This window comes from Trachemys scripta, chromosome 2, assembly GCF_013100865.1.
Source record: "Trachemys scripta elegans isolate TJP31775 chromosome 2, CAS_Tse_1.0, whole genome shotgun sequence".
NCBI classification, from domain to species: domain Eukaryota; kingdom Metazoa; phylum Chordata; order Testudines; family Emydidae; genus Trachemys; species Trachemys scripta.
Genome location: NC_048299.1, coordinates 167,036,447 through 167,059,242, shown reverse-complemented (window position 1 = coordinate 167,059,242; position 22,796 = coordinate 167,036,447). Strand labels below are relative to the sequence as shown.

At 42.5% G+C, this 22,796-nt stretch overlaps 1 protein-coding gene across 1 annotated transcript in view; it reads left to right on the top strand.

The window, feature by feature from the left end:
- Positions 1-1,177: 1,177 nt before the first annotated feature.
- The window catches only part of SLC22A23 (solute carrier family 22 member 23), a 180,629-nt gene continuing 159,010 nt past the window's right edge, over positions 1,178-22,796 (top strand). The window contains exon 1 of the mRNA XM_034762240.1: positions 1,178-2,665. Coding sequence (XP_034618131.1) covers positions 2,129-2,665 — 537 coding nt within the window. The 5' untranslated portion in view covers positions 1,178-2,128. The remainder of the gene's footprint in view (positions 2,666-22,796) is intronic.

Sequence of the window (22,796 nt, the reverse complement as noted above, 5' to 3'; positions counted from 1 at the left end):
TAATGATTTTTTGTAATTTAATTTTTCAACTGCCATTTTCTTTGAAATTATGCACATACATCTTCCAAGTTCCAACTATTTTGTATCTGTATAGGCTTTAGAGACAGAATGTTCTGGTTCAGCCTCTGGTCTTGCCTTTGACCCCTCTGGGCCTCCCCATCAGTTATACTTTATGTTCTGGTTATCTAATCTCCCTTCTTCAGCCACTCAGGGTGGTTTTGTAACTTGGCTTCTCATAGGTTTTCTGAACCAGCAAGCTGCAGGACTCTTACCCTACTGAATAATAGACATAATAGAGTAAATAATTCACATAGAAATAACCACATAACTCTATAGATCAAAGACCTGTAACAATGTTCTTTTCCACCCCCCTTTTAATTAGAAAGGAACAACTATTAACCTTGGAACTATTCTTCATGTTCCAGTCTTTTTTTGCTCCTACCACTAATAAATGAGTTAATTGTGAAGGGCTTTGCATATTTCTGTGAAAAATGCCATGTAAGTATAATTTGTGTTGTGGTGTAAACATGTTCACAGAACTCATTTACAAGGACATATGCCCAATGTAACAACAGTTATCCAACTCAGCGTTTCCATCCTACCTCAGAGCTGGTGGGTGGGTGAAAGGAGTTATAATTTATAAAGGGATGTTGGTGATCTTCCCGGAGGATATACATGATGTAAAATACAGCACTACCTCTACTGCAGTAGTGACACTATCTTGGCCACCTGAATGGAGTGTTATTAGGCTGGATTCATTTTAACTCTACCCGTTTTTATTCTCCTTGCAATAACACAATGTCATATTCCAACCCATAGGGAATAAAGGAATCTCTTTATCAAATCACAGCGAATAAGCCATTTGCCTGTGTACACTTAAACAGCTTTAAGAGACCAGACTGATATCTCAATACTAGCCAAAACAGATACCCTAGCGGGACGTGCTTAACTGAAGAGACTCCAGGAGAAGGACGCCTAGCACGAAGACCCACTCCGATTCCTTTAAACTGGGGGTAATAGAGTGAGGAGGAGAGGAACCAAAGCGATCAGAGGGGTGTGCGTGAGTGTGACGTGTGAGTCGATCTTGTGTCAAAGCTGCTACGTTCGCTGACCCTCACCCCCCCCCACACACAGAGCCCCCCTGCTGCTGTTGGCTGACACCACTTCCACCGCCTCCTGTCTGAGCCAAACCCTGCTGCAATTCAGCGCAAGCTCCTAAATCCTCCTCCACTTTCCTAGCTGGAGCAGCAGCAGGAGGCGCAGGAGCTCAGCGGATCTGGCAGGGTGTCCAGTGAGCGCGCTGGATTTTCTTCCTCCTCTGCTGATCATGGCTTGAGCTCGGCTGCCGGTGGAGGTGCCTGGGGTGGGGGAAGGGCTGGGTCCGGCTGCTCCCTGCAGGGGGAGCCAGGCTGCCACTTAGGTCCCGGGCGCCAAGCGCAGGTGCTGCCGCTGTTACCTTTACCTCCGGGGAGGGCAGGGGGCTGGCGTTGCAGGTTGAAGCTGCCGAGAGAGGCGCACGCGGAAGGGAGTGAGGAACGCTCCCCGCCCCTTTTCCCCGGTACGTGCAGCAGCAGGAGCCGAGGCGAGCTGCAGCCTCGGGAGAGAGGAAGAGGCGCCGCCACGCACTGGAGCGAGCTTCTCCCGGGCGCAGCGGCTCTCGGGGCTTCTCCCGCAGCCCGGCGGGCCCCGAGGTGGGGGGACTCGCCCCCCGTGGCGCGGAGCCAGATGTGCGGGGCCAGGGGCTGGAAGGAGCCAGCCAGGCGGTGCCGTGAGCTCTGCCCTGCGGGGCCGCTGCCCCCGGCTTGCCCGCGGGACCCGTAGCGGGTGCTGGGGCAGGGAAGCCGCAGCTTGGCCGTGCGGAGCGGAGGCGGCTTTGCAGAGGCTTCCCCGAGGCGGCTCGGCGCCGGCTGTGCGGGGCTGGGGCAGGCTCGGTTGCGGCGGCTGGCGGCGGGGGGGTCTCGGCCGAGCGCGGCTTGAAGCGCAGGACAGGGGGGTCCTGGGCTGCGTGGGCGGCTCGGGTCGCCCTCCCCGGGCGTGCGGAGCCCGCGGCGCAGTCGGTAGCTCCGCGCTAGCTTTGAAGCGCCCGGCCCCATCCCACCCCCCTCGGCTCTCTATGTGAGGCTCCCGGATGGCGATAGACCGGCGACGCGAAGCGGCTGGCGGAGGCCGGCAGCTGCCCGAGGAGAACGGGTCCCTGCCGGCCGGGGAGGCGGGCTCGGCGGCAGCAGCAGCGACGCTGGCGGTGGCTCCCCCCGCGACCGCGGAGATCCAGACCCTGCCGCCGCCTGCCGCCGGCTCCTGCAGCCCCCTGCTGCTGGACTACGATGGCTCGGTGCTGCCTTTCCTCGGCGGGCTGGGCTGCGGGTACCAGAGGACCCTGGTGCTGCTCACTTGGATCCCGGCCCTTTTCATCGGCTTCAGCCAATTCTCGGACTCCTTCCTGCTGGACCAGCCTGACTTCTGGTGCCGGGAGCCGGACGGGCAGGGCAACGGGACGGACAACTTGACCCGGGGGCTGGCTAACCACAGCCAGAGCAGCAGCGCCGGGATGCTGGGGGCCCCGGCGCTGCCCACCCCGCCGCCGGGAGACAACGCCAGCCAATGCCACTGCCACGAGTGGCACTACCTGATCAGAGCCGGTCTCGTCCAGAACGTCGTGAGCAAGGTAAGAAGCAGGGGGTCTCCCCCTTGGGCGTCCCCCTCCCGCAGCACCGCTCCCGCACTGTACCCCTGGCCTCTGCTCCAGGGCATTTGGCTTATTTGCAGTCCTTAACTTGTGCCAGGGCTGAGCCCCGGCACCTCTAGGCTTGGCCGTTCATAGCCCTGGTACCTCTGGGCTTGTTGCCTCAGTTATGAAAGTAAAAAAATTGCTTAAGCCCCAGCACCTAATTGCTTGAGCCTGGGCACTTCTTTCATTACAAATTAAGCACTGCTTATTTGTTCCTCCAAGCAGGGGCGCTGGAACAATTTGTATAGTGGAGATACCTAGAGCCATTGAACCAAAATGTAAACGCTTTATATGATGGAAACCACTGAAAGCCAGGGGGTGCCTGAGTATCCCTAGTTCCAGCACCTATTTCTCCAAGCTCATTAACACAAACTAGCCTCACAACTGCATAGGTTGATCTGAGGGGCTGCAGAAGCTGGAGGACAAAATAAGCAAAGTGGGTTTGACTGTGGAATCGTCCCCCCCCCCCCCCGGGGAGAAGGGATGCCCCACTTAAACTTCTGCTAAGACATCCAGGAGGGAAAGCAGGCTAGGAGGCAACTAGCCGGTGTCTGGGTCACATGCTTCTGAACTCTTATCTACTTCCTGAATGCCAGATTCTTTATAGGTTTGTTTTTCTAATGGGACTGGCATGAAGGAGATATATTATCGTCAGGTGTTGGTCAGAAGTTACACCCAGCTGTGTCATTGAACCTGAATCCTTAACTCGCAACCGCTCTTGTTAATGTAATTCTGGGCCTCTCCTAAACACAATTGCCAGTATTGCCCATTTCTGTGGCTGTTTTGAACATGCATATACACAGTTCACTGAAGAATAGGTTGGCACCACTGGGCTTGTCATGAAACATTTGAACCCACACATCCAGAAGCAAAAGCAATCAATAACCCATTAGTCAGCTAGCCTTGAATAAATCGTATGCTTTGTATCCTGATGTACTCTTTGAATTAATGTATTTAAAACCTGAACCCTTTTCCCTTTCCTCCTCTTTCCTACCTAGTCCAATATTATAGACTTCTGTCTCAGGTTTATGTTTGAATGCATTTTTGTTGTTAAGTTACAAAGTCGCGAGGGTCAAGAAATAGGACATGGGGTCTACAGTCAGTGGTTTATTTACTGATATACTCATCTCATCTTCACAGTTTTCAGTGCTAGCACTAATCTCTCAAGAGCTACAAATCCATTGGGCTAATGAAAAGACTATTTTAAAATAAAACCTTTCTACAGTTTTATCATGGTTGTCACCAAACAGCAAAAAGAAACACTTTTAAACAGAGAACCTCAAGTCATTATATAGGCTTCCCCTGTACCAGTGCAGCATACTAAGTAGATCAGTTTTAGATTACACAACAAGCTTCTTTTCTGCAAAAGCTTTTGAGGGTGGCAGTTAGTGAGGAACGTAGGACGACTGGTATGCACTGTGAAATATAAGTATTTCTTTTTTGTTTTTAGTGAAGGAATAAAGGGAGACATGCATTTTAGGTATAGAAATCATTCTAGTCAAAAGGAAAAATGTATACATATAAATGCTTTATTGCATAAGGTAATCCTGTAAATTATAAATATGGTTTATAGTTAAAGCTACAATGAATGGATAGTATTTCCATATATATGCTAATTAGCATATGTATAGGATCACTTTGCCTTTACACGTGATGAATTTTAATATGTTTGTTATTTACGTTAGCAGTGGTGAAAAGTCTTTTTTGTACCATCTGTGTACAATTCTCATTGATATTAGTAAACAGCTATTGCTCATGAGATATAAAATGAAAATGTTACATCATGATAGTTCCCTTAATCTCAAACCCCCAAAGCTCAGCAAAAATTAGTTCTCACATGGGAACTTTGTTTGGATTAACCCTGCTGCATTGCTTTCCTCAGTTAGATATGCAGTAATCAAATGACCAGTCTGGTTGCTTTTTCTTGCAACCAGCACAGGCTCATATTGATTGTTGGAAATCATTTTAGTTTTTCAGCATGTCCCTTAAAGTGTACATGGTGTGAAAAAATCAACCAAATATAGAGCAAGCAAATAAACCCGAGAAAAATTCACAAGCATAATGGGTCAAAAATTTGTCATATCCCTTCTGCAAAGATGAACGCGCACTGAATTTAGTGTTATGTGATCTAAAACTGCAAATCTGAAATTGTGTTTGATGGAAACAGATTATCTTCTGTTATGACTGGAGACTGAGCTATGCATATGTTCTAGGGCAGTGGTTTTCAACCTGTAGACTGTGGACCCCCAGGGGTCTGTAGATTGTGTCTAAGATTTCTAAAAGGGTTCACACCTCCATTTAAAAAAATTTTTAGGGGTCCACAAATGAACAAAGTTTGAAAACCACTGGTCTAGGGCAGTAGTTCTCAGCCAGGAGTACACATACCCTTGGGGGTATGCAGAGGTCTTCCAGGGGGTACATCAACTCATCTAGATATTTGCCTGGTTTTACAACAGGCTATGTAAAAAGCACTAGCGAAGTCAGTACAGACTAAAATTTCATACAGACAATAACTTGTTTATACAGCTCTATATATTATGCACTGAAATGTAAGTACGATATTTATATTCCAGTTGATTTATTTTATAAATTATGTGTTAAAAATGAGAATGTAAGCAATTTTTCAGTAATTGTGTGCTAGGACACTTGTATTTTTATGTCTGATTTTGTAAGCAAGCAAGTGAGGTGAAACTTGGGGGTATGCAAGACAAATCAGACTCCTGAAAGGGGCTCAGTAGTCTGGAAAGGTTGAGAGCCACTGTTCTAGGGCAAGCTCTTATGCCTAAATCAGGGAGATAGCAATCCTAAAATACACACACACACACACACACACACACAGTGTGTATGTGTATAAAACCTTATTAAAATGCTGAGAATCTTTTGAAACTTATTGTGAAGTTGACAATAAAAAGAGCAGAGAGCATTACTCTTTTATCCTGTAGGCTATAGCCATGTTAAAAAAATGCATTCCTTGGAACAATTTAGCACATAGGGCAAATAGATTTTAATGGATAAATAAACAGCTGCAGTCCCTGTTGTCTTGTTTAATAAAAAACAACTTTAACAGACTTCAGAGGGTTTTTTTAAGTATAGTTTTTATTTTTGGTGTGTGTTTGCTTCTTAAAACTTGGCAGATTTTTCCCACTAAGCTGTAATACTATATAATTACAATTATGGCATTTTCTAAGGGTCAGGATGCCTTTTCAGTTTTGGTTTATTACAAAGGAATGGGGAAAACGCACACACAACAAAGCATCATTTCACCCTGGCTCAATCTTTCTCAGGTGAATCCATGGGAGTTTTGTCATTGACTTAACTGGGAGCAGGATTGGGCCATAACTGCTAATTCCCATATAGGTATTCCAGCTTCCTTTGTAAAATGGAGCTGCACTGACTTGTTCAGAAAGATGGATGCTCAGGTCTCCCTCTTTTCTCTCCCCCCCCCCCCCAACTAAATAAACTTGCTCTTATCGCATAATGTTCCGATCTATCTAAATAGAGTTTTATGTAATGTATCTTGGACTAATATACACTCAGCTGTGTGGTAGCCAGGGGTTATATTGAAACAGCACACAGAGAGCCAAAAAAGTGTAAATAAAAAAGGCACTTTAACTCAGCCAGTATATCCCCTATTTTTAATCTGCGTTGCTCCCAAGTAATAGAGGAAGAAAAGTGAGCTCTGTCACGTTCACCTACAATACCTCAGCCAAAAATTATTCATGTTTTTGGTGCAAAGTGTATTTTGAACTTCGTTACTTTTTGTTTTGTTGCTCTCTACTTGTTTTGTGTGTGTGTGTGTTTGGAATGCCACCTTCCTTTGTTCGTCTCTGGCAGTCAGTTGTCCATTTAATTAAATGGGTCACTTTAACTAGCTTCCCACCCTCTTTCCTCCGTCAACGGATTGCAGCCTCTTGCCCTATGTTATGCCTGGGACTTGCAGGGTTGAGGTCTTGTCACTTTCAGCACAGCTTTTCAAGGTATCCATTTCTGCCTCTTCTTGGGTCTTTGTTGGTTGTAGTGTTGAGTTAGCTGATTGATTAGTCTGCAGCAGAATGCTGGTTTCCTGGGGCCATGCATCATTCCTTGCCTTTCTGATATTTTTCAAGAAAGGCAAAGCTGTTCCAGGCATGAACGAAGCACTGAACTCTTGACTGAGTTGCACAGGGAGCTGCTTTTGAAAGTGCTGTCAGTCATGGGGAGCTGGAAAGAGTAAAAAGGACCACACCGTTTATTATTTAATATTGTTGAAATAATTACAAAGATAAGCTAACTACATAATTCAACCACAAGAATCTCAATGGCCATATTAAATCACAGATCTGGGTTAATGTCCTGATTCAGTGCATAAATCATGGACCTTGACATGGTACTTTAATCTTCTTCTCTAGATGTATTTATATATTATTACAGTTGTTAAATGTTACTTTGAGAACTTGGACTTGTTTGTTTCTCACATCATTTACTTGTCTTGCCTAGATATCGGATGCAAATTTAGATGAGGGTACTTCCTGTTCATAAATGTCCTGGGCTGAATAAATTCTTGAGACAAAAAAAGTATCAGTAATTATAATATCCACCCCCTTATATGGTACTTTTCATCTCTAGATTTCAAAGCACTTTCCAAAGGAAGTACCATATATACTCGTTCATTAGTCCGTTTGTTTATAAGCCAACCCCCCAAGATGGATAGGTAAAAATAGCAAAAAATGTATGACCGTTTCATAAGCTGCCTCTATATTTCAGGGGTTGGCAAATTTTGGCTCCTGGCCCATTAGGGTCAGCCGCTAGCGGGCCTGGACGTTTTGTTTACCTGGAGCATTCACAGGCATGGAGCCCCTCAGCTCCCACTGTCTGCAGTTTGCTGTTCTCAGCCAATGAGAGCTGCGGGAAGCAGCTCCTATTGGCTAGGAAAGGTGAACCGTGGCCACAGGGAGCCGAGGGGCTCCATGGCTGCAGATGCTCTAGGTAAACAAAACGATAATGTATTAGATATTCAATTCAGTGATTCCATAGAGTTTAAAATCATCAAATTTTGGTGTAGACCTATTTATAAGCCGACCCCCGCTCTTTGATGTGTCACTTTTTAACCAAAAATATTCGGCTTATGAACGACTATATAGGGTAAGTAGTAGTACTCCTGTCAAGCTGTCTGGCTTTCCCAGTTAATCTCATTAGGCAAATAGGCATCTGCTTATCCTCTGTGGTATGGTTCATCCCGCTTAGTTGCTCAGATGTGGACAGATACTCTTCTATAAAGTCAGTTTCTTTATAAATTGGGCAAACTTTCTCCGATGCCCTTGTGTTGTGCAGGATGTACTCACTGGCTGGGGAAACTGCTTTTGCCGGTCTGTGAGCTTTCAGCTGCCTCGTGCATGCCCTGTTCTCAGCTTCCAGTTGATCCGTGCCTTTTCGGTCTGCTTTCTCCTCAACTTCTTCGTTGGAATTGTGACTTCGGTAGGCTCTCTCTTCCTTGTTGGTCTTGACTGCGTCATGGGCTGCCTCAGTCTCCCTGGTCTGCAGTTCCGCCATCTGTTTCTGGTGCTCGTGTTCTTCCTGGGCTGCCAGGTAATGCAATTAGGCCAGTTCCACTGCAGTGTTTTCCTCTGTGGTGCCTGCCTCTGCAGTGTTTGAGGCAGGAGGGTCCTTGGATGCCGAGTTAAAAGTTATGAGAAAAGCTCTTAGCATCTGAACTGGAATTTACTTTTTGTTAGATATTCCTCTCTTTACATAACTGTTCAAGTCTTTTCTATCAAGACCATCCTGTGATGGTGGTTAAATCACTGTGTCTCTTCTTTAGCCTTTAAAAACTCTCAATGCCAAGTTTAAACTTTTAACAGCGCTGGGTTATGATCTATAAACCCAGTTGACCTGTGGCATATGAATCCTGCTAAGGCTATGCCAGTGTCAAGCTGTCTGGAATGGCTCAGGAGCGTAAGTACCAACCTCAGGGCAGACCGTTAAGAAGAAGGGCACACTTTCCAAATTGGTTGTGAGTTCTATAATTAGATTTCATCAACCAGGTATCAGGTGTGAACTCCTCAGGCACTACAACAGCCTCAGCATGGAGTCACAGACAGTCCCCTTGGGCACTCCTATCCATCTTGCCCAGACAAGCTTGCCTTTGTGATAGATGGTCCCGTACACTAAAAATCACAATTATATTCAGATTACTCCCAGTCCCAAAGGACAGGTCACTTACTCCAGTCAGTTTACTCCTGGGGGAATTCTGTGCCAAAAGAATTTAATTCTGCACACAATATTTTAAAATTCTTCAAATTTTATTTGTCAAAATAACACTACATAATCATGCCAGTTCCAATTATTTTGGTAATTTATTTCAAAATACCAGTCAGCAGGTGTTTCTGTAACAATACAGACAGAGAAAAATACCCCCAGGAGTAGAGAGTTAAAGAAACCCCTATGACAACCCAGTTCTTTTTTCTCTGCCTCTTCCCCCCCAGAGCTCAACCGGGGAGCCAGACACCCACAACCCCTCCCCCCCAGCCAATATATCTGAACTTCCTCCTCCCCCAGAGCACAGCCGTTGGGGGCCCCCCAGTCCAGATACCTGCACCCCTCTCCCCCCAGAGGCCAGCTGCAGGCCTCCCCAACCTAGATATCCGCACCCCCCTCTCCCCAGATCCCCTTGCCCAGATACCTGCACTCTCTCCCCCTAAGCCCAGGGATCCAGAGGGAGAAACAGCCTGCTGCTCCATCCCAGGCTTGTGTGGAGTTTCCTGCACACTGCTGTCTTCTTCCCTCAGAGCTTGTTGGGGAACTGCAGTGCTGGGAACTCTCTACTCCCCCCTGCCCCGCAGTGTCTTCTAAGTGCGAGCTGGGCTCTGCCAGGTCCAGCAGCCCCTTGTGGTGGCCAGAAGCACTGCAGCCCATTTCTGTGGCGGGCAGGGGGGAAATTGTCTTAAAAAAACATTAATTTCTGAAAAATTCTGCATTGTGCAGTGGCGCAGAATTTCCCCGAGAGTATCAGTTGGAGGTTAGATCTCACACCAAAGACAATACTTGTAGCCAATCTTATAATACATTAACTAAAGATTTATTAACTAAGAAAAATAAATTAGTTGTTTAGAAGGTTATAGCAGCTAAACATACACACACAAATGAGTTACCATCTTAGGTTCCAAAAGTTACCAGTCTAGGGTTCCCTTGCGTAGGCCCCTCCCAAGCAGCACAGAGATCCAGTTTCTTTCTGTCAGGGATTTTTATTCCCTTCCCCCAGATTCAAGCTGATGGGATGAGTCCTTGTGCACATCTCTTCATGTCTTTTGTCCTCTGATGTTCTACAATGGTTTGTCTGGTGTCTATGGGCCGTCTTTTGTTGGGCAAGATCTAACGCTTCCTGTGGCAAACTAGTATGTCACACTTGGTAATGCTTTTCTCCTGACTGGAGGGGGGATTTACAGTTTGAGCAAACACTTTTATAATTACAGAGCAAACACTTAAATATTACTTTATAACACAGGATACAAATATTATAAGTGAGATTAATGCATCTTACAAACATTTCATGAAGTCCAAACACTAAACATATTTTTATAAACCAAATACCTATTGTACCAATCCTAACACAAAAGTGAGCCAAACTGGTTTCCAGCTAGGCCTTTGTAAATATTTAAGTGATGCCTAGAGGCCTTGGCAGGAGCTAGCACCTGGTCTGTCAGTGTCACTACCCCCATTTTACAAATGGGGAAACTAAGGCACAGAACACTGACATGATTTGCTTACGGTCACCATAGCATTAAGGAGGAATGCTGTGGCATTACTACAGTGAAGTGAAATAGTTTAAAGACCATGCCACTTTTTTGTCAGTCAGATGAAATAAGTTGAAGCTGCCATGTTTGTGAACGTATCATGGGTGGTGAGTTCTGAGGACCAGCAGCAAATCAGTCCAGGTATTTAGGTAACGTATAGCTACTGAGAGCAGTGTGCCAATAAAAACAGGCAGCTGCAAAGTTTGGGAAGCTCCAAAAGGAGTTTGGAATTTGCTCTCTTCTCTTTAAAGCCTGGATCTGTTAACCTTCTGGGCGCTCTGCAAAACCCATCTTTAATCCCACAGCTCTGGAGATAGAATTGAGATAACTTGAAGGTTTCACTATGTTTTGTTTGTTTGTTTTTTTTAGTTGCCCTTCTCTGTACTTTTTCCAATTCTAATATCTTTTTTGAGGTGGGTTTTTTGATCAGAACTGGAACCAGTATTCCAGATGTGGGTGTACTATGGATTTATATAGTGGCATTATGATATTTTCTGTTTTATTTTCTATCTCTCTTCTAAGGGTACCCAACATTCTGCACTTTGAACAAATGTTTTCAGAGAACTAGCCACAATCATTCTAAGATCTCCCTCTTGAATGGTAACAGCTAATTTAGACCCCATAATTTTGCACATAGAATGGGATTATGTTTTCCAATGTGCATTACTTTGCACTTATCAACATTGACTTTCATCTGCCATTTTGTTGCCCAGTCACCCAGTTTTGTGAGACCCCTTTTGTAACTCTTCAATCAGCATTGGATTTAACTATTTTGAGTAATTTTGTTTTATCTGCAAACTTTCCCACCTCACTGTCTATCCCCTTTTCCATATCATTTATGACTATGTTGAACTGAGATGGTCCCAGAATAGATCCTTGGGGACCCCACTCTTTATCTCTCTCCACTGTGAAAACTGACCATTTATTCCTAAACTTTGTTTCCTATTGTTTAACCAGTTACTGATCCCTGAGAGGACTGCCTCTCATCCTGTGACTGCTTACTCTGCTTAAGAGCCCTTGGTGAGGGACCTTGTCAAAGGTTTTTTGGAAGTCCAAGTACACTATATCCAATGGATCACCCATGTCCATGTATTTGTTGACTTCCCTCAAAGAATCGTAATAGATTGGTGAGGCATGATTTCCCCTTACAGAAGTTGTGTTGACTCTTCCCCAATGTATTGTGTTCATCTGTGTGTCTGATAATTCTGTTCTTTGCTATAGTTTCAACCAATTTTCCTGGTAGTGAGGTTAGGCTTGCTGGCCTGTAATTGCCAGGATCTCCTCTGGAGCCTTTTTTTAAAAAATTGGCATTACATTAGCTACCCTCCAGTCATCTGGTATCGAGGGTGATTTAAGCGATAGGTTACATACCACAGTTAGTAGTTCTGCAACTTCATGTTTGAGTTGCTTCAGAACTCTTGGTTCTGGTGCTGGTGACACCTCTGTTCCTCAGATTTGTCATCTAAAAGGAATGGCTCAGATGTGGGAATCTCCCTCACATCCTCTGCAGTGAAGATCAATTTAGGTTCTTCGCAGTGGCCTTATCGTCCTTGAGTGCTCCTTTAATACCTGGATCGTCTAGTTGGGCCACTGATTGTTTGGTGGACTTCCTGTTTCCGATGTACTTAAAGAAAATTGCTGTTAGTTTTTGTCTTTTGCTAGTTGCTCTTCAAAATAAAGTGGTTCTTTTTGTTTGTTTCTTTGTTTTTTGGGTTTTTTTGGCCTAACTATATTTTTACACTTGACTTGCCAGAGTTTATGCTCCTTTCTATTTTCCTCAGTAGGATTTGACTTCCAGTTTTTAAAGGATGCCTTTTTTAGTCTCTAACCACCTCTTTTACCCTGTTGTTTAGTCATGGTGACTTTTTTTTTTTTTTTGTCCTCTTTCTTTTTTTTTTTTTTTTTTTTTTTTTTTTAAATTTGGGGTATATATTTAGTTTGAGCCTCTATTACTGTGGGTTTTTTTTTTTTTTAAAGAGTCAGTACCCAGCAGCTTGCCACATTAACTGGTGTTAACAATTACTTCACTTCAAACACAATACTAGAATAGTGTAGATTAAAATAAAACAGGTTTATTAAACGGGACATAGTTTAAGTGATGCCAAGTAAAAGAAATAAAGGTAGAGATGGTTACAAGCGGATAGAAGTGAAAACATGGGTCTAACAGTCTAAAACTTTATTTAGCAAGGTACAGTCTTTGCTTAAGATGGTTTCTATCAACCATTATTCTTTGTCCAGCATGGCTGACTGTTTCTCAGTCAGACCTTCCACGAAGTACGAGGTGATGGTTTCCCTTATTGCCTTAGGTCCCTTATATTCCTAAATAATTGTCTTGGTTCTCAAAATTAGGAAGGTCTCCTGGGATTCAGTCTCCTGTGTCTCACTCGGGTGCAGGAGCCATTTTAATTCTCATTTTTTTTCTCTCTCTCTCTCTCTCTCTCTCTCAAGCCCTTGCTGTTTTGCTTGATAGCTTTGTTTATAGCTAATATGTAAATTGAGGTAAACACACATTCCTTTGTCTAGAACAGACCTGTTTATTACCTTTACCTAGGTTAGGCTGTTGTCTTAAACATGTTCTAGTAACATTTTACAGAGGGAATTCACAACTTCACAAATAAGTTGAACATGCATTTTAAAATGATATTAATGACCAGTGCGGTACTAGTTTTCAAATGATGCCTCACAAGGCATATTTTGTACAAACATAATTGCAGTAATGTTTAAGGTGTGAAGATGGGGGTGCTTAGGGTCACACAGTTCCAGGAGCACTCACCCTGTCACAGGGGTGCTCAAAACCTTGCAGGATTGAGCCTTTTCATACCTGGGGAAAACAAGGTGGGTTTTGCAGCATGCCCAGATGACTGACTAATATGGACTCAAGCAAGCTAGGTGGGGAGAGAATGGGTGTTTGGGCACAGAGTGGTGGGGAAGGGAGTGAGTTCCAAAGCTTGAAGGCATCTCACAAGAAACCTCTGCCAGCATGTCCTTCCTTATTAAACTGAGGGTAGTCTGCACAGTCCTCTCTGCTACTCTCAATTGCAGTAGTTTCACATCAGGTGAGCCTTCATGTAACAATGTTACAAATCACTTAATGCCTTTATAGGCTATAACACCTTGCTTGCCACCCAGAAACTAATCAGTAGTTGGCACAGATGTGAAGCACAGGTGTCATGTGCTCTGTATGATACAACATCCTGCACCCACTTTGTATCTGAATAGTTTCAATGTATAGCTCCATTTATAGTTATCTCAATGTGATAAGGACATAGTAGGTGATGGTCCCAAGGTGTACTCATACAAAAGAAATGATCATTATGTCCTTTCTGGCCAGAGATGGAAAAAATATATTTTTGGCCGGTGCTGTTCTCTGAGTATTCAGAAGCAGACCAAGATCTGATAAAATATCTAAATTACGACCTTTTTTGCAAAAGATGAGTTCACGTCTTTAGTCAGGAAATGCAGATATAATATTTGCCACTTCTGGCTGCATCCTTCAAACTGCCAGTGTTATCTCAGTCTAGTCAGGGTCAACTCTCAGACAGGTAGCCCTCATTCAGCCTCTTAAAGACATGGGTTCATTGTTTCTGCCGCACGAGCTGGGTCAGAAGTGATACAAATGAAAAATAATTTCTGTTCCAGCTTACTTCTTCACATAGCACAAGAACATGAAATTAATAGGTAGCAGGTTTAAAACAAAAGGAATTTCACATAACACACAGCCTGTGGAACTGGTTGCCAGGGGATGTTGTGAAGGCCAAAACTATAACATGGGTCAAAAAAGAACTAGATACGTTCATGTAGGATAGATCTATCAATGGCTATTAGCCAGGATGGTCATGGATGCAAAACCATGCTCTGGGTGTCCCTAGCCTCTGTTTGTCAGAAGCTGGGAGTGGACAACCTGGGATGGATCACTCAATGATTACCTGTTCTGTTCATTCCCTCTAAAGCACCTGGCATTGGCCACTGTCAGAAGACAGGATACAGGGCTAGATGGACCATTGATCTGAACCAGTATGCAGAGCCGGCTTTAGGCCGATTCCCCGGAATCGGGCCCCACGGGTAAGAGGGCTCCATGCCTTAGGCTCACCCAGCGGCGGTCTGCTCCAGCGGCATTTTGGCGGTGGGGGGTGGGTGGGTGTCCTTCAGTTCTGCGGAAGATGCGGAGCGGACCCCGTGCCACCGAAGACCCAGACCGCGGAATCGGGCCCCGCAGGTCCTAAAGTCGGCCCTGCCAGTATGGCTGTTCTTTTGTTACCTAAATATTAAATATGCAACACACTATCTCTCACTAGTTCAACAGCCTCACATGCACATTGAGTAGGAAGAGTGACCAAACAAGTTCCTGCAGTACACAGGATGAGTTCCAAAATTACCCTGAGAGACCTTGAGGAAAGTAAGAATGATCATTCATTCCTGTGGAGGGGCTGCAGATGTGTCAACAAAACCTTATATTTACAGTTAGCCAAAACAGTTGACAGATTAAGAATTGGTATGGGTGCTGCTTTGTGCAGTTTGATACTTTGACTTTAGATGTGTACAGAGTCATAGTTGAATTCCCACCAGATCGTTCCAGAAAAGTTTATGCAAAAACAGCTTTTATAGCAATTACTGCCATGGAGAAAAGGCTTAAAACTATTTATTTTTCTTTTACAACAAATGAATTTTAAAACTACAAAACACTATGCGTACTCTGAGAATTTTCAAGCCATCGTGAGCAATTCACACAGAGAATTAAATAATCTCTTAAACTTGTTTCAACTAGAGGGCATGTGGAGAGTCAAGGACCAGGCTAAATCCACAAATCTCCTTTTATTAGAGATTTGAGGAGATAGCAAAATTGCATGCTCTGAAGATTTTCTGGAATTACTGCTAAAGATTAAATGTGATGATTCAGTGTCTTTCCTCACTGTTCTATTATTGGTCATCAAGGTACTAACATAGGAAACACGCAAAAAGCAATAGTGATTTGTAATGATGACTCAAATTAGTGTATGGGATTTGGCCAAATGAGGCAAATCACGAGGGTGGTTACTTTGTGCATCCAGAAATTTCAGAATTACAAAGATGTTGATGGACAATTCTGTATAAACATAAATAATGAATTATTTTGTGTTTGGTGTTGAAATCGTGCATAATTATCTGGCTGAACTACAAATACTTGTTGGTGAGCTAATCCACCATATTTATTTTTTTATTTTGGCTGTTTTGGGATCGAAATATTTTTAAATGGTCAATCTGGAAAATATAGAATTAAACTTTTAGTCTAATGCTGCCATTAGAAATCAGGCAAATCAAGAGACTTGTATATTTAATGCAGATTAATATTATTTTTTGCAGTTATATAAATAATTAAAATTTGTTGGCTGACCTATGTCCTCAATATAAAATATTTCAGACCTGAGAATCATGATTTTAACCTACCATAAATCTTGTAGTATTTATGATGGATTATTGCTAGTATTCGTTTAATTCTTCTCTTCCATATATCATATTCTGTTTAAATACGTTGAAATCTCTCTTCAACCTATTTAGACTTAATACAAAGATATAAATTGTATGAAAGAATCTGTATGAGACCTCCAATTTTTTGGATGGATATATTGCATTGTCAAGTGTATATTAGAATTTTTCCTACAAAAAATTAGAGACTTAATCATTTATTTTGCATAAGCGAACTGTTCATTGTTGTGATTAGACAGTTTTTGCATGCCTTTACGATGTTTAATTACCAGTTCAAGTTCAGGCTATCTAAAAACCTACTTCCTAGTTGCTCTAGTGACTTTGCTTTATCTTACTTTGTGGCTCATAGCTGACTGTCTTTGGTTTTAAGAAAGGTATATTGGGGAGGATAAGCTATATTTACCACAGAGCTAGACAGGGTTTTCTAGCTTATCTTCATTAAGGTGACAAATTTGGAGGCAGCTCTGTCACTTTTGACAGAGTAACGTTGAGGTGAGATTTTTTTTTGGGTGGTCAAATTGTCAATGCAACTTTGTTTTCTATTTAATAAAATCAAGAATATTTCTCATTGTGATTTTTTGCGATCTTCCTTTTTTTTGGTTCGCCTTTAGAAAATTTAAATTCATAATTTTGGTTCTGTTAAAGCAGTTAAGTGGAACTAAATGTAGAAAATGCTTTTGTGTACGTTGGTTTCTGCTTCCCTATTAGAGTATGTTCTTTACCTTTCTCTCTGTCTCACTCCATTACATGGTCTGTGCTTGGTACAAGTATTCTCTCACACTCCCTCAGTTAGTCTTTCCTTTCTTTCTGCAGTGTTACCTGCATACTCTGGGTAATTGTATAATTAATTAAGCTTGCTGGGTTCCTGACCTATGAAAGCTTGCTGTTATGGAACATGATCTAGTGACTTGGAAAAGAGCAGAGATGACCTACGTCAAAATAAATTAAAGTTATAAAAATGCATTCTAATGCCATTCTAAGTCATGGCATCAGGTTTTCAATTTGTACACTAGATTCTAACAGATTGGCCTCTTAGGATATGTCTAAACAGCAATGAAACATCCGTGGCTGGCCCATGTCAGCTGACTGGTCAGCTCTGGGACCAAGCCTGACTGTCTAATCTGCAGTTTTATAGCCCCACAGACCGAGCCTTGCAAGCCCAAATCAGCTGACATGGCCAGCCACAGGTGTGGTTTTTTTTGTTGGTAGTGTTGAGAAGCCTCCAGCTGCCCAAACACCAGAGCTGATTGGGGGGGAGGGGAAGCTGGTACAAATTACTGGGGCCCAGTGGTCCGGAAAGGGGCCCGGGGCCCAGCTTCTCCTCCCCACCCCCCATCGGCCCTGTTTAGCCGGTCCGCCCTTGCTGGGGGGGCCTGAAAATTTTTTTCCACCAGGGCCCGAACCTGCTCTCGGCAGCCCTGTCAAACACTAAGATATACACTTAACTTTATGCATGAGTGGTCCCATTGACTTAAAAGGGATAACAGCCTACATCATATATACTTTGAATATCTTTGACACCCCTTTCTAATGAATTTTGTCTAAGTAGGCTCCTGTATCCTCACATTCAAATTACCTTTTTTTCTGTTAATGTCAACTAAAGGGGGGGAAAAGGAAATCGGAACAAAAATAAAATTGGGATTGAACCATACCAGATTATGCCCATAGTCGTAAGCATAGTATTTAATGTGGGGTGAAATTCACCCTGTGCAGAGGACTAGTGCAAAGCATTTGCTCCACTTAAGTCCCATGTCTGCTCTTGTGCTGGCTTTCTTCATGGGGGCGGGAGGGGAAGGAAACTTTTTTTTCCCAATGTGATATTATGAACTCTAATAAAATAACATTTTTACGGTTCTATATAGGTTTGTGTGCCACCCTCATCACTGCAGTGTCTGAGCACCTTCCAGTAGTGCATTAAATGTTGTCACTAACATCTCTCATGTGAGATCGTTCTCTCTCTCCTCCTCTCCCCAAGGGGAGAATTGTGTGCGTCGGGTAGTGTTTCGGTGGGTTTTTTTGTTTTCTTTTTTAAACAGAGGGCATCCCAAAGGGGCTGGTTATCTTGCTGAATTAGAAGAAATGGACTTATTTATATTAAGACTGAAAATGATGCCAATTTCTGAAATGAAATTGTTTATATCCACTAGCAATAAAGTAAAAAAATAAAGAATGCTAGTTAAAATAACCAGGAATAATATATACTGGCAAACATGACCTAATTAAATGGAATTAGTATTGCAGTATATGATGTGACTTATCTGAATGACCCTGCATTTGTGCACACTTTTCAGAGTGTACTCTGGTCCTCCCAAAAGATCTCTCAACTCCAGACATTTCTTCAGAGTCTTATTTCTGATTGAATGCCTCCTCTCTCTGGCTCGACAGCATTTAAGAACTGCTGTATCTCCTCTCAGTCCTTCTCCAGACCAAGGTTCTTGTGCATTTATACAACGCTGCAATATCTGAGTTGCAAATATTACCAAGGATTAAAAAACAAATAAAAGCCAAAAAAACGTGGGTTGGTGATAGTTTTTATAAAAACTTCACTGTACACTCACACACCAATTTTTAGGTCAATTTAAACCTGACCATCTCGGTTTTAAACCCTTTCACATTAAAAAGGAAAATTCTACCATGCATAAAAAAATAAATGTTGAGTTTTTGGGATATACTTGATTTTTTTTTTTAAACTGAGATCAGGAGTGAAATTTGTTTATTGAAAAGCAGCATCCAACCATAGGAATTACTTTAAAAATTTTTTTTTTTTTTTTTTTTTTGCTAACCATTATTTTCTTAGGGCCTGATCTTGCAAATACTTATCTTCATGAGTAATTTTAGTCATGTAACTATTATGCCATTGAGATAAAGGGTTCTACTCACACAAGTAAGATTTCCTCACATGAATAGGTGTTTGCTGGACCAGCTCCTTAGTTTGCTCTAAAAATCAGGTGAAAAATTTTGATCTTTTCCTAGAATTCAGCAAAAACACTTTAAAGTGTTTGGTATTGGTAACCACTTTTGGTTCTGTCTTTGGGGGGTCCTAGATAGTTTTCCTCCCTTCCCTTTCTCTATTCTCCTTCATTCTAAAAGCTGTAATCTGCAAAGTACAAGAGAGCTGTCAATTCTTTGGGTCATAGTATTGAGAGACACTTAAAGGATGAAATAGAAGGCATCAGTTGAACTCAGTTGGACACTCTGACGTTCAAAAGGTCAAGCACTTCTCATCATGAATGGTAAATGTGAAAATAGATCAAAGCCTTGCATTACAATTGACATTTCCAATCTTTCTGCTGGTATTGCCATCTTTCTCTGGAAAGAAGGACATGTTTTTGAGAGCACTTCTGAGAGCCCACTGTAAGAGAGAGCAAACTGGTTTCTATTCCACTCCAACTCTTTCTAGGTTGTGAATGTATGGATTCACTAAGCATTCACTTGTCTGGAAAATGCTAGCATTCAAAGGGTTAAAAACTTGTTCCGCAATCGGATGAAAAGAGATCGCTAATGTTTTAGTTAAATATTAACACGTTACATTTTAAGGTTCTCTTTATGATTGTTAAACTGGTATTAAAACAGGTCTGAAAACTTGTTTAACTTTATACCCAGTTGTCACAAAAATGTTTTGTTTAGAACAATGGTCATCAGCAGCCGAAAACTTAGCAATAACAATTGTAAAACATTGTTTTCCGGTACTTTCACAGTTGATTCTGGGTGATACGTGCTTTTGCTCCCAGAAATTTCATGGTGCTGGGATGAGGGAATTGGCTGAAGTTAACTTTTTTTTTTAAACACGTAAGGATAAATCAGTTTTGTGATACTAGTGTCATTTTCATCTGAAAAAACTGTAATATTAAAGATGCATGATTACAGCACAAAAAGACTGGATTTCTTTTCATGGGGGAATAGGCTGAGGGTCAAAGGTACTTTTCCTCCTGTGTTTTTTTCCAACTGATTGCTCCCTGTGGCATGAGGTGAAATAACAAAAGAGAAAATAATCACCTTAGAAACTCAGTGTTCAGTTATTTGTGCAACACAATTTACATCCTTTGTTTTTGTAAATGTCCTAGATAAGATACACACACAAGAAGAATTCACATAAATGAAGAATTCCATTGAACTTTAAAGAACACAGTAGCCTCTGGCCTAATGGCAAAAGAGCAATGTTCAGTGCTGCTGTGTAGAAGGAGCCATGGGTTCAGGAAGTAAATGTCATCTGTTTACTTTCTGGGCTGGTAGTGATTATACAGATCATAAAGAAAATGGCAAACTTGTGCCTTGATCCTTCCAACACTTATGTACATGCTTAGCTTTTAGGCATGCATGTGAGTGTTTGCAGGATTGAGGGAGTGGTTTGGTAGAAGCACACAATATTGCTGACCTTAAAAGTTCAAAAATAATGAGTTGGGCACTAAACAATCATGAAATTAGCTTAAGAAACATGATTTTAAAGATAATTTTTGGATTGTTTTTATTTGCCTTCTGGATTTAGGTTTAACATTTTTGAGGTTTTCTCTGAAAGTATGTGGACGTGAGAAGTGCTTTTTTTAACTGAAGTAATGTCTCCAAACTTAACAAAATCACGGCTTGGGCTTTAAGAAAAATACCAAATATTGCAAAACTTGGATTGAAATCAAATGGCAAAATACCCAATAATTTTGGGGGAATTGGAACACAGGTTTCTGATGTTCATGGAAACTTAAGGCAAAATTATTTTAAGTGACTGTGTAACGGGCTCAAACCTGGGACCTCAGGAACTAAATGGATGAGCTAAAAGCGATATGGCTCTGAGCTAAGGCTGTAGAGCAGACTCATTAATCTCTCTCTAAGTGGTCTTGGTGTCACTAGATGGGACAGAACACCACACTCGTGTGGGTTACAACTGTTGTAGGCCTCATGATAGATCTCCCAGGGCTTTGATGTTAGGCCAAGATCAGTGTTGACTTTATTGAGATGAAAAAGAGACTGTGATCCTATCAACTGAAGGGCAAGTAAAACAGAAGTGGAAGTCTCATATTTTTGGGGTGGGTGAATTCTAAGATGCTTGGAGGTAAGCAGATATCCCTGCCTCCAAAAATAAACAGGAGGTAACAGAGAAGTGGGAGGTTGATGAATGCAACTATGATTAATTTAATTCCTTTAAGCATTTAGAGCACTCTTTACAGGACATATGATTTAACAAATCAATATTAATAATGATTGTGTAATTAGTAAACTTTTTTCCTTGTTTCTCATAAAAAGCATGCCAAATCTGTGATCAAATGTATTTACCTCTTACTGGGGCTGCAGAGCAACAAAGCTGCTAATAGCTGTTCCCGATAAAACTGAAACCTAAGAGTAGCTGATCTTTAGTGTAATACTACTAGAATTTCAGAAACTTTTACATGCCTGAGATCTTGCTGGGCTGGTCAGTGGATTGTTTGAGGATTTTTCTACAGCAAAGGTTTCCAAGATACTGATATTGAGTTATCAGGGAGTTAATTTTTATAAACTTCCCAGTGTAATTGGCACAGCCATGGAGCAAAGGTATTTTTCCTGCTGGCTCAAGAGTAAGGGCATGGCAACACTTGCAGATGTAGAGCGCTTTGAGTTAAACCAGTCTTTGTAGAGCACAGTAGGGAAAGTGCTGTAGTCTGTCCACACTGAAAGCTGCCAGCGCACTGGCGTGGCCACATTAGCAGCTCTTGCAATGGCCACAGAGAGCAGTGCATTGTGGTAGCTATCCCAACATGCAAGTGGCTGCAACATGCTTTTCAAATGGGGGTGTGGTGGAGTGAAGTGTGACAGGAAGTGTGTTGTGTGTATGGGGGGGGAGAGAGAGTAGGTTTATGGGGGGTTGAGAGCATGTCGGGGGGCTGAGAGCATGTCAGCATGCTGTCTTGTAAATTCAGACAGCAGCAGACCCCCCCCGCCAGCCTGCCTGCCCCCCCCCCTCTCTCTCTCACAGACATACAACATTCCACAGTAATGGTTGCTTTGTCTCGGAGCAGATAAGCATGCTGGCTGTCGAACGAAGCTTTCAAAGGGCATATCTAAAACAATGACACGAGTGGCCACTTGACTTAAAGGGATTATGGAACGTTTCCGGAGGCTGATCAGAGCGCAATAATGCAACACCTTGTTCACACTGACGCTAGGGCGCTCCAGCAGGGGCACATCAAACATTATTCTACTCGCCGAGGTGGAGTACCAGGAGCGCTCTAGCCATGGAGTCAGAGCGCTTTACATGCCTTGCCAGTGTGGACGGGTAGTGAGCTAGTGCATCCGGGGCTCCTTTAATGCGCTGTAACTTGCAAGTGTAGCCAAGCCCAAAGAAAAGGCTTATTGTATTAAAGTATAGACAGGAATTCCACTTCTCTTGATAGCTGTTACTAACTTTAAACTTTGTGTAGAGCTTGTATGGGATGCAGTAGATTGCTGCATGCCTGAATGTACTAGGTTGAGGTGTGACATTATGCCCCATATTCTTCATAGAAATATTATGATATGAATATGGCATAACTAAGATGTTTTATGCAAGATGGGTCATGTGAGGTATCATTGGAAACATTGTGATTTACGGAATATGTTTATCAATATTCATAACTTCAGATACACAGTTGTAATGGTTACATATTTCTGTATCTATTTGGGGAACACCCAAACCAGACAGTATGCAATCAGCCTGGATGGGCCATTGGGAAGAACAATAGGACTCTGAAGATACTAATCTCCCTCCTTCCTGACAAGTTTTCTGGGATGATGATTTGACACTGAGGGTCATGTGATCATGTCACCTGGTACAGGATACCATCTTGAAATGCTGGTACTCTTCCACAGGAAGGGGATGAGGGTCAAAACTG